Below are 15,249 nucleotides of genomic sequence, written 5' to 3' on the forward strand. Positions count from 1 at the left end.
CGTCATCATTGCATGCATGTGAAGAAACACTGATGGCAGGGAAAGTAGAATCTTTAACCCTCAGGACATCACATTTGATCCCAATGACTCTCTCAGCAAGTGATATATATTAGTAATATTTAATCCAATATTTTGCTAATTTTAAATTACACGTTCATTTTTACAGGGAAGATTCCCCCGATTCCTATAGTAGTTGCACGGCCATTTCACCCCATTACCCTGGGAGGCTCCATGGCCCTCTTGTTTAGAGCAACTGAGGCTGCAGCCCTGGTCTGTGGAAGGGTCCAGCCCCATGGGCCCATCTCACTGAAACAGGCCCCACCAACACCCTGGACTGCAGACTCAGCTCAGCTGAGTAGAGCACAGGGTCAGCACTGAGTTGGGGACTGAGCAGCTTGTGTGGTGCTCAAAGGAGCCCCATCAAAGGAGCATCAAGCACATCCTCGGTTTCACAGGTTGTGTATCTATTACACCAATTTTCCATGAGTGCAAGGAAAATGTCTTGAGGAAGGGGCACCTTTTCTAATTTACACCAAGGCCCTAGGAGGGCTAGCATGGGATGTCCCTAGGTCAGACTAGCAGTGAAATTGTCTGCACAGTCCATCCCCTTGGCTGTCCTCAGGGGAGCAGGGGTGCTGAGGAGCAAGACCAGCTGGCCATGAAAGGACGCCCAGGGGTCTTGCTTTGGCCTTGGGCTGGTGCCCACAGCCCAGGCTTGGACCTCAGGGTTTTAGCTCCAAATGTCTAGCTTTATGTCTTCCCCAGAGGTGACCCATGCCCACCTTCCCATCCAGGTTCCCAGAAAGCAGTGCCAGCTCTACTATGAGCAGTGGGGGAGCACAATGTCAAAAGGACCCCAAAGCTCAGGTTGACTGGTCAGCATTTCCATTCCCCTCAGGACAGCCACAGGAGACTCCAGAACTGTGGCCAGGGCAGGCAGTCAGCAAATGACCTTAATGCACCATGATGGCTCTTGCACCATGTTCACAAAGGACAGACCCGCCAGTCAGACCTGAGCAAACTGGCAGCTGGCCAGTCTTCCCTGGCCCACAGCTGGAGACACCCACTGCCTGCCCCGGGGTTCCCATGCAGGCATCCTTGGGAGGAGTAGCAGGGGAGTAGGGCTTGGCTTCTGTACCCTCACAACCAGCAACCCCCCAACACCTCGCCCATGTCACGAGACCCATCTCTTCAGTCGCATGTCCAGAAGCGCCCTGGTTCTCCCAGCAGCTGTGCTCACCCTTTACATGTAGGTTTCGTTGCAGAAACATTGTCATTTCCCCGGCTCCTATTTTCTTGAAGCCAGCCTCACGCTTGCCCCCACTTTTTCCTCCTGAATTGCTGCTTGAGGAGCGCATCAAGCAGGCTCTAGGGATGAACATTTCAGAAGTGATCTGAATGGTGTTGGTCTCAGGGGAGGAGCAGACAGCAGAGACTGCAGCCAGTCTGTACCGACAGGACCAGCCAGCACTGTATCTCCCTGTCCCCCATGCCCAGAGATAAAAGCCCTCAAGGCTGTTTATATGTGAGTACAAGAAGCAAGAAAAGGGATAGACAGGCAGGACTGATGGGCAGCAAATATGCCTGAAACTTGAGATCATGGACAGACTTGGAGGCAAGCCGCAGCGGGATCCCCTCTCAGACCCCCTGTCCTGCCCCCAGGCTCGCCGGAGTGCAGTGTATGACCGTGCCTGGCTACTCCAAGGGTTTCGGCTACCAGACAGGGCAGAGCTTCTCCGGGGAGTTTGACCATGCCTGGAATGCTGTGTACCTGGAGGGAAGATGGCACCTGGTGGACAGCACCTGGGGCAGCGGCCTGGTGGACACCACCACCTCCAAATTCACCTTCCTGTAAGTACTTGTCTCAGTTCTGCTGGGCGTCTGGCAGGTGGAAGTGGAGGAGGTGCCAGGGTGCATGAAGCAGCAGGTGGAGAAGGCCAAGCGGGAGGGGAAGGAGAGCCAGGAGGTCCCACTCCCACTCCTCCCCGGCTCTGAAGTGGGCTGGCTGCAGGCCAGTTGTGAGGGCTCAGACCCTTTTGTCACCTCACCCTCCACTGACAAACTCCCCGCTCTGGCTCCCTATAACTCCCTCCACCAAAGCACTGAAAGCCTGCAGCGTTTGCCCCCAGACCACATGTGAGGAAAGGCGGGGCTAATAGCCTTCTTTAGTTGTTGGCAGGTTCCCTTCCAGACTTTGGCCATTGACCACATCACCAGGCACAAATGCCAGAATGTTCTCTTACTGCTTTGCCCAGACACCAACCTCCTTCTCCTCTCTGGTCTGAGTGAGACCATATCACATTTCTGAGGAAAGGACTGTGGCTTTTGGGGAAGGGGTGCTATTGGCGGTGCAGGGTCACTGTGAGGCACAGTGGGGCAGGGTGGCCGGGGGTGCAGGGGACTGGAGCATTTCTGTCCTCTGGGGCTCTGGCCAATCCTGGCCGTAACCTGAGGCTACATACAATATTCTTCATAAATCATGATGTTATCAGCAGCTCGGATCCCTTTTTATTCAGAAACATGAGTGTGCTCTCTCTGATTTTTGCAGCTTAAATCTTGACACTCCCACACATGGGACAAATACAAGCCATGTGCACACACATCCTACACACAGGGCTCGTGTACTCACAGATACCCTCTTTACCTCTGTTATTCTCAACACTGCTCCTCTTAGGCAGAGCAAAGCCTCCCCCATCTCAGGAAGGGCCTCTCTGTTCTCTTGATCCCCATTACTGACATCCAGAGAGGCAGCACTCCAGTCGGCCCTGGAGAGCCACAAAAGGTCCCCACCAGCACAGCTGCACAGCACAGAACCAGGCAGGGGTAGATGGAGGCAGTGAATTCAAGCGCTCTGTCTCCCTGCCTTCCCATGACCCCACTGCATGGTCCACAGGCTATGCCTTTCCACCCTTTGAACTTCTGATTGTCTTTGAGCATGAGGGAGTCAGTTTTCCCCTCGACAGCCTAGGGCACTGAGTGCAGACCACAGTTGCAGGCTGTGGCCTTCCCTTAGAAGGGACCTCAGACCCTGCCTTGACTACAATTTCTGGAAGCATCCACTGAGGAGTCTCCAGTGCCCACGTTAGGGTTGGAGATGGTGCCTCTTCCCATCCAGGGTGTCCACAGGACCACTCCGGTGGGTGTGTTGGGCCCTCGCCTCCCCTGCATGGAGCTGGCTGCTAACCAGCTTGTCTCTGCTCCAGCTACAATGAGTTCTACTTCCTCACCCACCCTGCACTGTTCATCGAGGACCACTTCCCAGACAACAAGAACTGGCAGCTGCTAAAACCTCCTCAATCTCTGAGGCAGTTTGAGAACAACATGTATCACAAGAGTGAATTCTACAACAAAGGGATGCTGAGTGCCCACCCGGAGACTTCCATGATCAGAACAGGTGAGCCCGGAGCAGGTGCCAGTGTGCTAGCAGCAGGAATGGAGCGTTTCGCACTGTCCTCCAGGAGCCCACCTGAGACTGCGCTTTCAGGGCATGCCCTTCCAGGGGCATGGCCTGTGAGCTTGGCACAAAGCCTGTGTGTGCATGTGGATGTGTGGAGGCTGCTGACGCAGCCCCAGCCATCAAGGCAGGGAAGGGCCATAGGCCACATCAGCAGGGACAGAAGCTCACTCACACTAGCATAAACCCAGAAAGGGATGTGTCTGAAGGCTGTAGGTTTCCTAGAACTTGAAGGCTGAACACACAGCCTGGCCTGTCACAGAAGCCAGGGCTGGGCAGTTCCTAGCTGGGTGAGTCTCTCTCAGTTCACCTAGCAGGGAAAAGGACTGCGTCACCCTGGCTACACATAGCCTCTGGGCTCAGGTCCCCAACAGGAGCTACTGGCCTGCTGTGTTCTCTTCCCCAACTCCTGCTGGAGAGAATACATGGCCTCAGCAGAGCTGGAATCTGGGTGTTGGTGGTCCAACCAGCAAGGATGGGGAGCAGCATGGGTCTCCCAGGACAGGTTGGGGCAGTCTCACCCAAGACAGAGAGTTGGGGCAGACTTCCTTAGGAAGGTGGCCACTGAGCTGGGTCTTGGGAGAGGAGAACAGGCACAGTAGCTCGACAGAGATGGACATGTTCTAGGCAGCAGAGGAGAGGCGGGGACACAGTAAGCCCCCAGCCTCCAAACTCAGGCACCCCTGGATGAGGGCCAGGCTCCAGCACCTCTGCCTGGCTGGCTCAGTACCCCTCCCTTCTGGAGGCGGGACCCAGCCGTTTCCAGCCCACTCCCCTGGGGCGGTATAGGATACCCAGCTTAGCCATCTCCCATGGCTGGCCTGGGCTGACATGTGCTCTCCCAACCCTCACCACGGAGCCATGGCAGCTGAGTATGTTTGCACACTTTGAGGCATACCGGGGCTACACTGGAGGGCCAGAACTGGTCACAAAAAAGCAGGGCCTTCTCTGGAAGATTGTCTCTTATGCCTCTCCAAGGCCTGGGCACCTGATCCAGTGCTGGGCACACAGCCTGGGCACGCTGCAGAGCCCTGTAAGTCGGGTCAGCCCAGCCTCCCACACCTCAGCAAAGGACCGCCTGGTGGCACCGTCTCTGCCACTGGGGCCTCCATCCGCCCAGGACAGGAGGTCTGAGCTCACAATGACTATTAGCACAGGGTGCTGTGGGTGGGCCCAGAGCCCCTGGGGAGCTCCAACCCACACTGCAGGGCAATGGGGCAGCGGGGAGCACAGGTGTCCCCAAGTTGGTTCCAACTGACTTGTCCCTTCCACCACACAATGGCTTCCTTTGCCAGGTTGCTGAGCTCTTGCATACCCTTCCAACTCCAAATACCTGGCAGCTTCTGCGGCTAAAATAACAGCGTGAAGTTGCTCAATTTGAGAATCCATTTCCTGCCCTTAAAACAGATGCAGGGCTTGTTCAATGTAGCATAGGCCATTGAAATATCGGAAAGAACTGACCAGGTCAAAGCAACACCAAACTGACGTCATCAAGTGGAGTTTGCCTTTTTAAGAGACATAAAAATATAAACACCAGATTCCTTAATTTATAGAAATCTAAACCTAAATATTATTCCATATATCTGATACATATTTACAGAGTATTTCTTTGTGGTAGCTAGTTCTGTTAAGAGTGGGGAGGGGAAGGAGGCAAAATAGGGAAACTGAGGTGAGCAGAAAGGAAGGGAAGGAAGAGGGCACCTAGATAGGGGGGTGGAAAGCTGCCAGGCTCTAGGAGAGCGCCGTGAAGGAGAAAGGGGAGGAGGAGGAGGCAGGGGGCACTGGAAGAGCCATGGACTCCCACAGAGGTCTGCAGGGGTGGCCAGTCCTTTATTTCAAGTCTTCCCAGTCATTCAACACACCTTTGGCAAGAACTCTCTGGGTGGGGCACCACAACCAGGCACTAAGACATGGCAGGAAATGAAACCGGCTAGCCCCTTCACCACAGAGCCCACAGGCCAGCAAGGAGTTTGGACACTACACAAAAATGCTCACATGATGAATTACAGCAGTGGAACATTCCCTGAAGGACAGCCAGGGCTAGGAGAGAAGCTGCCAGGGAACTCAGCCTCAGCTGAGGGGTCCGGGTGGGCTGCTTTGTCATGGGGACATTACCATGAAGCCTTATCCAGGTTTGGGGGAAGTGGTGGGGAGGGAGGAGAGGGTAGGAGGACCCTGAGGCATGAAGGGGTGTGGCCTTGGAGGATCTGAAAGAGTGCTTGATACTGGCGAGGCAGGAAGAGACAGGCTTCTCCATGGGTCTCCAGCTTGAGGGCTCTGCCGTGAGCCCAGGAGTAACCAGGTGGACGTTTTCAAAGGAGCCCTGGGGCTGCTGTGTGGGGTGCTGGGTGGTCCTCCACTATCAAAGGTGAATTGCAGGGAGATCTGGGCCTCATTGTGCAGAAAAGATTCACGGCCATTTGTGAGATGGAACAAGACCAGGGGCCGTGAGCAGTGAGGAGCTGAGGTAGCTTCTGCCCACTGAGCTGGTTCAGAAGTGAGGGGAGAGGAGGGTTTTCACCAAGAGGGGATAGCAAGTCTATTGATCTTGGTCACTTTCCTTTGGAGGTTACCATGGGACAGATGTGGCATGCAGTGGCTGAAGGCAGTAGAGAAAGCATGTAGACAAATAAAATAGCACGAAAGCTCCAAGAGTCACACAATTTCAGTGTAACAGAAGGGGAGGCAATGGCATTGGAGTTAAGCAGTGCTCAGAGAGTGGGATGAGGGCCAGGCCTCATAGAGTGGGTGTTGCAAAGAGGGGAGAGGACTAAGAGGAAGGCGTGGAGGCCAGCAGCCTAGGTCCTCCAAGGTCTGAGAGGCCTCGTTATTAGGAAGTCACTGGAGGGTGGGGGCAGAGGGAAGTCACCGGAGTGCTAGAGAGCTGACGGGCAGAGGGGAAATGGAGGCAGTGGGGGGATGTGTGGGAGTGTCGGGCAGGTGCAGAGTGGGCGGTATCTGAGAGCACTGGGACAGCTTTTAAGGTGGGACAGCCGTGAAGAAGGTAGAGGGGCTGTCTAAGCAGCCTCCCCGTCATGCTGGCTCATGTGGGCTTCTCCCATTCCTGAGGTGAGAATTGGCATGGAATGCAGATTCAATGAGAAGTCTATTCAGGCCTTTGTCCTAGAGCCCAGGCACAGTGTTCTGCCTTCCCCACCAAGAGTCCAAGCTAGGGGAAAGTTCCTAGGGACATGGATCAGACAGCCTCTCTCCTTCCTTTGCACTCAACTGTGAATGGGGCTGGGGAGGTTGCTGGGGCTGGGAGCAGATGACCAGCTTCTGAGAGAATTAAGGCCAGGCTCTGAGAGAAGCCACTGTCCCTCCCTGTGGCCCTGGGAGCCAGGGGGGACCAGGCAGGTGGGTCCTCATGGGCTACAAAGACTGGAGAACTGACCACCTGTCCCTGAAAATCAATGACCAGGACAGATGAAGATGAAACTGCGGAGCAAGGAGGCAGATGGGGGGTGGCAGTGTGGGGGTTGCAAAAGACCCTCCTGTGCACACACTGACTCTTCAGGACCCAGTCCTGAAACATGGCTAAGATACACCTATGTGAGAAGCATGGGGTGGGGAAGGTGGGGATCAGGGAACTGCCCCACCCCAACCTCCTGTGCACAGTCTCAGGGAGTGAAGCCATTCTCACTAGTTTTAAGGACAATGTGTTGACATGACAGCATTGACACTTAGACAGATGCTGGAGGGAGCAAGGTGCAAGCTAGACCTGAGACTCGGGGGAGATGGTGTCCCTCCTGACCCATGACCCTCTCTGGACACAGGCAACCTTCCTCTAATGTGAATCAATTGGGCAGGATGCACACATACAGCTGGGGACAAATTTTTCTAGAAGCCCCTTAGCTTTCATTTATCTCAAAGAAAACCACCCGAAGGGAGTAGGGAACCCTTCCAGCGGTGTGCTGCTGCTGGCTGATGCCATGCTCAGTGAAGTCACATTGGTTGCTTGAAATGGACTGTGGTGAAAGCACTGACACCGTGGAAACAGGCAAGCACTGTAAGTCAGGACGTTTTTCTCCCAGGGAGACAGTTGTTAAACATTTACCAGCACATCAGCACATGCTGGACCCATCTCTGCTGACCCTGACTTTCTCTCCCCAGTGAACGGGAAGGCCACGGTCACCGTTGAGAGCTGTGCCCCGACACTGTTCATGTTCATGCTCAACGGCAAGCAAGAGCATGGGCTGCTGAGCCTAAGGAAGAATGGGATGAAGTTGGAGGTGTACCCTCCAACCATGGGCACTCACAAGCTGCAGATCTTCGCCAAGGGCAACTCCGACATCTACAGCTCAGTGCTGGAGTACACGCTCAAGTGCAATTATGTGGACATGGGTGTCCAGCTGCCTGCTGAGCTTCACCAGCCCGTGGGCCCCAGCTGGTTCTCGGAGCAGATGGGCATCATGAAGCCCTCCCACCCTGACCCTATCATCCACACCAGCGACGGGCGCTGCTCTATCAGCTTCAGCGTGGAGGAGGGCATTAACGTCCTGGCTTCCCTCCATGGGGATGATGGCCCCATCACTGAGGAGACACAGCGGCGCTACATCTTCCAGCTGCACCGGGAGAAGCAGACCGAGCTGAAAGTCCAGCTTCCCCATGCAGGCAAGTTTGCCCTCAAGATCTTTGTCAAGAAGAGGCAGGAACCAGGAAACTACATCTTTGTCTTTAATTACCTCCTATGCTGTGCCAACACCAAGGTGAACTGGCCCATGTTCCCTGAGAGCTTTGGCAACTGGGGGGAGGACAATGAGCTGCTGGAGCCTCTGTCAGGTGTGCTTCCTGCCAACCGGAACGTCCCATTCAAATTGAAGCTGCATGGTATTGCCAAAGTCCTGGTAAAGGGGCAGGACACATGGCCCCTGACCCTGAACCACGAGGGCTACTGGGAGGGAAGCTGCAGCACTGCTGGCTGCCAGGAAGTCTATGTCATGGTGCTGGAGAATGCCAACCACAATTTCTACTCCTACATCCTGAAATACAAAGTGAATGCCCAGTGAGGGCTGTGCCCCGGTCTCACCCTCCCAAAGGGCCAAGGCCAGACCTCCCAGGGAGGGCTCAAGGGAAGTGCAGGGAGCCCTGGACACCACTGAGTCTGCATGAAATCCCTTCTAGGCCTCTGCCTCAGTGTCCCACCTCTGCCACAGGAGCTGTGATCTTTGTGTTCCGAAGGCCTCACTCAGGTGTGGCTGTGACTGAGGGGGCAGAGGCAGTGGCTCTTTAGAAGGAAAAGGTGCTATGTAAATCTAAAGTATTGTAAACTGTACACCTGCATCCAGATGCCCCTTCTTGTATTAGTGCTGCTGCTGTTGTTGTTGTTGTTGTAGGGTTGATGTGGAAAGCAGGGATATTGCCCAGGTTCACAGCTTTTCACATGATGCTTAGAGAATTCTCTTCCGTGCCCAAGGGGACATAATTTGCAAGGCTGGGTTGTCCTTGAATCACAGAGCCCCTTTCAAGCAATATCACCGTGCTTCTCAACAGATCCGGGCCCCCAGGGAATCTTGGACTATCTTCTCCTCCCAGACCTGAACTTCTTCCGCATCCTGCTGCCTCTTCATTAGCTACTTCTTGTTCTTTAAGAGCCCAAGAAAAAGAGTGTGGTGAGGAAGCTAGCTGACCCACAACTGGCTGGAAGCTGATCGTCTCCAACGTCCCTAAGTACAGTCAGGAATGTGACAACCAGAAAGTTGTGAGGAGACTGCAAAGCAAAGAGCAGCCCATGCCCGCTGTGGCTGTCCAGGTGGGAGGGACACTGTCGGCAGAGCTGCAGCCTGGGTCTGAGGGTGTAAGACCTCCAGCTCTGCTCTGAGAGGAGTACGCAGGGCAGATAGTCCAGTCTAAGGCCTGGAGTGCCCTCCAGGCCCTCGCAGAGCCTGGGCCTCAGGCCCCTGCCCCGCCTCCACAGGGAGCCTCCAGAGGCTGGCCAGGCCCTTGGGGAGTCTTGCGGATAGCCCTGAATAAGGACCTGGGCACAGATCAGGTGAGTAGTGCAATGCAGCAATGCCGAGGAGACTCACACTTTAACAGGGCTCTGCCTGCCCCCAGTGTCTCTACCAGCAAAGCCAAGGCTGGGAAGACTTCTAGCTGCACGGGAGCAGCTTTTGTGCCTGTCTCAGAGAAAACGTCCTATCCCGTCTCCTTTCCTCCCTTCTCTGAGAAGACACCCCCCTCCAGTCTCACCTTGCATGGGGACAGCTCAGGGCCCCTTGCTTGCTCAGGCCCAGACTGAGAGGCCTCGGCTGCCCAGCTGGCCCTCAGCAGCGCCTCAGGCTGCCGTTGCCATGGCAACGGAGGAAAGGCTGGCTTCAGCGAGGGCAGATGAGAGGGAAAGGCGAGAGAGGCCCCACATGGCCACTGCAGAACCATCCTGGCACACAGACATGCTCCCTGCTGAACTCCTGGCTTCTCCAGCTCCGTAGCCACTGGCTGTCTCAGTGCCCCCCACCCCTGAGAGCCAGCACTGCCTGGCACCTCTCCCCACAACCCCTCCACAGGCCTCCAGGCTCAGCCACAGCCAGGGCCAGCTGGGACCCTCATAGCTTCCTCCGTGGCACTCACCCTCACATCCCTGTATCCAACAAATGCTCACAGAGTGCCTTGGTAAGTGCCAGATGCTTGGGCTACAGAGGTGAAACAAGGGGGCCTGGCCTCTGCCATTCAGAGCACAGGGTGAGGAAACTGCCAGGCGGCAGCAGCCTCCCTGCCCAGGCCTGACTGAAGATCCAGGCTCCAGACACTTCTGCTCATTATCCCCCGCGATCCCTCCCCTAAAAGTCTCCACTGCCACCCAGCAGGGTGGCCTAGCCCAGAACCAGTTCACAAGGGTGCCCATCATCCAACAGGCTGGGGGCCTCGAGCACAAGGGGTGTCTCCCCTGGGGGGCTGAACTGTCCTGGGCAGGTCCTGCGCCTTCCGCAGTCTCTGCCACCGAGGCCACCCAGCCAGCCTCGTGTCACTCACACCTGAAAAATGCACAAAGGCCCCGGAGGCATAACAGCTATGCACCACCACAGGTAAACAAAGGGAGTTTTACACCCTGAAAACAGCCTTCTTGCACACTTCTGATTTTATGGGCTGAAAGAAATGTGTTTGTTTCATCAAAACAATAAGTGCCTTCGATGACGCATGTCACTCACTGGATCCCGCGCTGGCTGCCTCGCTTAGTCCTGCTGGAGACCCCCATACCTTTTCGATATGCAATATAATTAATCAGTACATCCTGGAGCATGCAGAGAATGCCACCCAGCAAAATAGGAGCTGTCCGCAGCACCAGAGAGGGAGGCCCCGCCCCTCAAAGCACCGCAGGGCATCGGCAAGCCCCACCCTCTCATTTAACCAGGCACCCCCTTTCTAAAGACAGCTGTAGGCGCAGTCAGAAAATCTCCTGCATTTCTTTCCACTGAAGTAAAAATACATGAAATGAAATCTAATCTTCATGAATTTTTACACGCATGCTGCTCAGGGTAGACATTCGGAGTTGCATTTTGAAGGCTTTTCTTTAAATCCCCATCTTTGTTTCCCGGGGGGAGGAGTCCCAGTCGCCGGCGGAATGGCACGGGCGCCCCCAGGTGTCCGAAGTGCGGAGCTGCCGGCGCTGCACACCGCGAGGCTGATGTATCACCGGGCTTTTTACGCAGAACTTGAAAATGCTGTGGAAATATTTATGTTAAAATCACTGGGTGCTTTCTCGTGGCTTCTCAGCCCTTCCTTATGTGTACACGGAGGACATCTTTGTCACGCACAAGCTGTGAGGGCATCCTGGGGGACAGCCTGGTGTGTTGAAAAGACAAGCGATGCGATGGGACTGATTTGCCTGGAAATCATTACTTGAAACAGAAGCACTGGACATAGGACTGGATGGAACAGCTGTGACTACATTCATTACTATACCATTGAAGGATTGGAACCGATCAAACTCAGAGAGTATCTGCCTGCAATTCTCAGGATGGCAGCCCCCAGGCCACAGGGCAGAAGGCAACCAAGGGTGGAGGAGTGGTGGGCAGAGGCACTACAATCACAACTGCAGTTCACTTCTTTCCAGCTTGTTTCAGAAATGCCACCAGCTCAGCTGGACTCCATTTTCAATCTGATTATGATCATTGTGAGTTCCCCATATGTTACATTGTCCTACCAGGACAGCCTCCTCACTGCCTGCTGAGATTAAAAGGAAATAAATAGACTAACTGAAGCATGAAGGATTTCGGCTAGACATAAAGAACTACTTCCTGTTGTTAAGCAGGAGGGACAAGTTGCCAAGAAAGTTTGTGAAATCCTCTTCTCAAAGGACTTGAAAAGGAGGAAAGTTTTCCCAGTGGTCTGAGGTTTTAGATGCCATGTTCACTAGAAGGAGTGGGTTTTCTCCTCTCCAAATCAATTAATTCCTGAGATATCCTGGTCTGCCTGCAGCAAACAGAGGGTTAACAGCATCACTACATCATTTGCTATTGGCAAAATTTTCAGAGATGGTGTGCCTCGATAGCCCACCTCGGTTTATCTTAGGTCTATAATTTCTTTTCATTTGGAGAAAGTAGTCGACAATTGAAAGAGGTGATTACTTCTCATAATGTGTGCATTGAGTTGTGTGGGCCGGTGGCTGTTGAGTATGCTTTCCCCACGTTGTTGCTGGTGTTGTTTTTCAATAAAATTTATATTCATTTTTATCCAACAATGTAATTATCGATTCATTCTTATCATGTATCTCACAAGGTGGGGAATGGAGAGAAACAGGAAAAACGCTTTCATGTTCAAAGGAAGCCCTAGAAAAAAATCAATGTCCCAGCCAGTTGAATGCGACGGTGAGACGCAAATGGAACGTCAGGCAAATAGCTATTTCACATTAAAGAAAACATAATTAGGTTAGCTCCAGCCACTCTATGGCTCACATGCCTTTGAAGAACATGAAGGCACTGTTTCTTTCATTGAATCTTGTTTAACTTGAAAATTTTAAAGTCAATCCTAATTTATTTTTATAGTGGGAGAAAAAGAATTTACCAAAAATGCCTATCAGCTTACTTTTTCTTTATTTTGAATGTATATAAATATGTACTTCTTGATATTCATATACATGCAGAAACTTTCCAGCGGGTCACCTAAGCAGATTATTCATAAACTAGACATTTAGAGAAATACAGAAAATGAAAAATCCAGACATTTCTGAGAAGCTGCTGTAACCATGGAGACCATTCTCGTAGCTGTAGTGTGAAGGACAAAAAGAACTTGTGTTCCCAAATCTGGCTTCGTCATGTCTCTCACTGCTAGATCCACGAAAACGAGGCCCAGCATGCTTCTCCTTAGGAAGGAGACCCGGCAGAATATTAAGAGGAAGTCAGAAGAAACAGGCTTCCACACAAAAGAAGGAGTAACTCCTGAGTTATTAGAACAGTCTGAAAATGCCATCCCCAAAGCTGGAGTGAATGACCTCCAACGTCCCTTCCAGTCCGGAGAGTTTGTGATGCCGTGTCTCTGTGAACAGATGCTGGCAGGCAGTGGGCCTGGGGTTGTCAGTTACAGAACATCTGAAGGGCCCTGCTGTGGAACATCTGAAGGGCCCTGCTGTGTTAAGAGCCTGCCCCTGGAGCCCCTGGCAGACTGCACTGCTGGCTCCTCTCTTGCCTGAGGGCAAGGGGCTGGAGAAAGCCCAGCAGAGGGACCAAAGGGGAAGAACAGCCTCTGACAAGATGCTGGTTCTGTCTAATTTTGCAAGCAGAACTAAAGGAAACTGAAAGTTAACTGGGATGTCCTCTTTGGGGTGTCCCACAGGCATCTCCGAGTCAAAAGATGCTAAACTGGAGTTACTTCTCTCCCTCAAATTACTCCCAACTCCTCCTGGGTCCCCAGTTCAGTAAATGCATCCCTATCCAACCAGATAACTAAGTTAGACTCATGGCAGTCACTGGTGATGAAACCCAGTCCCTTCTGGATGTGTCTCACCTCCCACCTGCTCTCCCAACTCCACCTTCTCTCCTTTCCCATGACCCGCTACAAACCAGGTCTTCATGATCTCAGCTATACTGTTTGTGTCATACTTTCTACGGGGAGATGAAGCCTCCTGGCCCTGTTACTGTCCACACTGGCCTCCCATTCATATATTCTTATTGCACCAGGATGATCGGGTTGTTAAGACAAGGTTTCCAAGAAATCCTTTCAGAAGAAGCTCACCATCTCTGGAAAGACATAATTGGTATTAGGCACTAGCAGGAAAGGCAAGTCTTCAAATAAAAACTGGTTTTTATAGGGAATCGGGAAGAAGCCCTGTCCCCTTTTTCTCTAAAGAGACAAGGTACCAAGGCCACCCAGTCAGCCTCGTGTCACTCACACCTGAAAAATGCACAAAGGCCCCAGAGGCATAATAGCTATGCACCACCACAGGGAAACGAGGGGTGTTTTCCACCCTGAAAACAGCCTTTTTGCACACCTTTGATTTTACAGGCTGAAAGAAATGTGTTGTGTTTCATCAAAATAATAAGCACCTTTGACGATGTATGTCACTCGCTGGGCCCCACACTGGCTGCGTCGGCCTACTCCACTACCGGGTGAGGGTATGCAGCCTGGTTCTTCGTACCACAGCCAGGCAGGGGACTCAACAGGGTGCAGGGGTGGAGTTCTACCTGCAGGTAAACAAGCTCCATCTTGAAGCCAGGCTCTCCACATCCATGGCTTCCAGCTTATTTCCCTCCTGTCCTCTTGCACCAACAGCAGCACAGATCATATGTTCAGGTGGGCCAGTTGTATTCCCAGGAAAACAGACGCTGAGACACAGTAGGAATGTAAACAGTGTGCTGGAGGCAATACCTGTGGAAGGTAAAAGGGAGGGGGGAAGCAGGATGAGGCAGAGAGAAGCTCAGACAACGGTGCAAGTCTGACCAAGTCCCAGCCAACCCAACAGGAAGTTCCAAAACAAAGATTTGTATTAGAAGAGTCTGGAGCTGTACGGAAATGGCCAGGCCCCAGAGAAACCATCATGCTCAGCCACTTGCTGCGGCTGCCTGGCAAGAGCTTGGCCTCAGTTCAAAAGCTCAGGCAGACCCTGAAGGTGCTAACACCTGGAGTCTCTCCGCGACCTACACTCCTTGCAGAGAATCAGCAACTTCTTCCAGAAGGGAGACCTGTGCAGCACACACAAGTTAGCTTGCCTATGCTATGGAGGGTTCAGGAAAGACTGGGTGAAGGTTCTGTGTGTGGAGTCAGCATACTCAAAGCTATCTGGGATCCAGAAATCACTGAAAAGGCTTCACAAGATGGTTTGTGGAAGGGACAGGGGCCTCTACATAGGAGAAATATGTACTCCAAGGGCCCACCTTCAAGGTGTTGTGGACTAATTTGATGAAAGGCAGCTTCTTTCTTATTTCTGCTTCTCTCTCTCTTGCCCCTGCCATCCAGTGAAGCCTCAACACAACAGCCAAGAGGATCGCTCCATGCTCCACTCTTACTTAAAACCGACCAGTGGTTCCCCATTGCTCAAGGATGAGACTAGACCCCCACTCTGGCCTCACACTGCTTTCTTCGCTTTGTCTCCCATCACTCTCCCTGAGAGCCCCTTAGAATCATCAACCATGCGACACCAGGCAGTCCATGTACCTCCCACCAGCGTGCTTTATACGTGCTGTCCCTTCTAGCCAGGAAACCTTTTCCTGCCTGAGGAAGCCCTGCCTGGCCTTCGTGGATCAGGCCAGCCCACCACTCTGTCAGACCTTCCTAGTCCTCCCACTGCCCAAGCCATGGGGAATTATCTACCCATCTTCCATGTTCATGTCACACTTTATTGCTCATCTGTTAACCCAGAA

The 15,249-nt window shown here is 53.0% G+C and overlaps 2 protein-coding genes across 8 annotated transcripts in view; one reads left to right on the forward strand and one right to left on the reverse strand.

Moving 5' to 3' along the window:
• The window catches only part of KY (kyphoscoliosis peptidase), a 51,069-nt gene extending 38,938 nt beyond the window's left edge, over window positions 1-12,131 (forward strand). For both annotated transcript variants that reach the window (XM_003265247.4, XM_030816796.1), the window contains exons 9-11: window positions 1,663-1,851; window positions 3,204-3,394; window positions 7,568-12,131. In XM_003265247.4, coding sequence (XP_003265295.2) covers window positions 1,663-1,851; window positions 3,204-3,394; window positions 7,568-8,463 — 1,276 coding nt within the window. In that variant the 3' untranslated portion in view covers window positions 8,464-12,131. The remainder of the gene's footprint in view (window positions 1-1,662; window positions 1,852-3,203; window positions 3,395-7,567) is intronic.
• CEP63 (centrosomal protein 63) overlaps window positions 1-15,249 on the reverse strand; it is a 163,669-nt gene that overhangs the window by 46,819 nt on the left and 101,601 nt on the right. The window contains exon 14 of one of the 6 annotated variants that reach the window (XM_030816789.1): window positions 12,389-14,257. The exons of 4 other annotated variants lie outside the window; for them this stretch is intronic. In XM_030816789.1, coding sequence (XP_030672649.1) covers window positions 14,070-14,257 — 188 coding nt within the window. In that variant the 3' untranslated portion in view covers window positions 12,389-14,069. Of the gene's footprint in view, window positions 1-12,388; window positions 14,258-15,249 lie in introns of those variants that run through there. One more of the 6 variants, XM_030816793.1, reaches the window with a different exon arrangement.

This window comes from Nomascus leucogenys, chromosome 8, assembly GCF_006542625.1.
Source record: "Nomascus leucogenys isolate Asia chromosome 8, Asia_NLE_v1, whole genome shotgun sequence".
NCBI classification, from domain to species: domain Eukaryota; kingdom Metazoa; phylum Chordata; class Mammalia; order Primates; family Hylobatidae; genus Nomascus; species Nomascus leucogenys.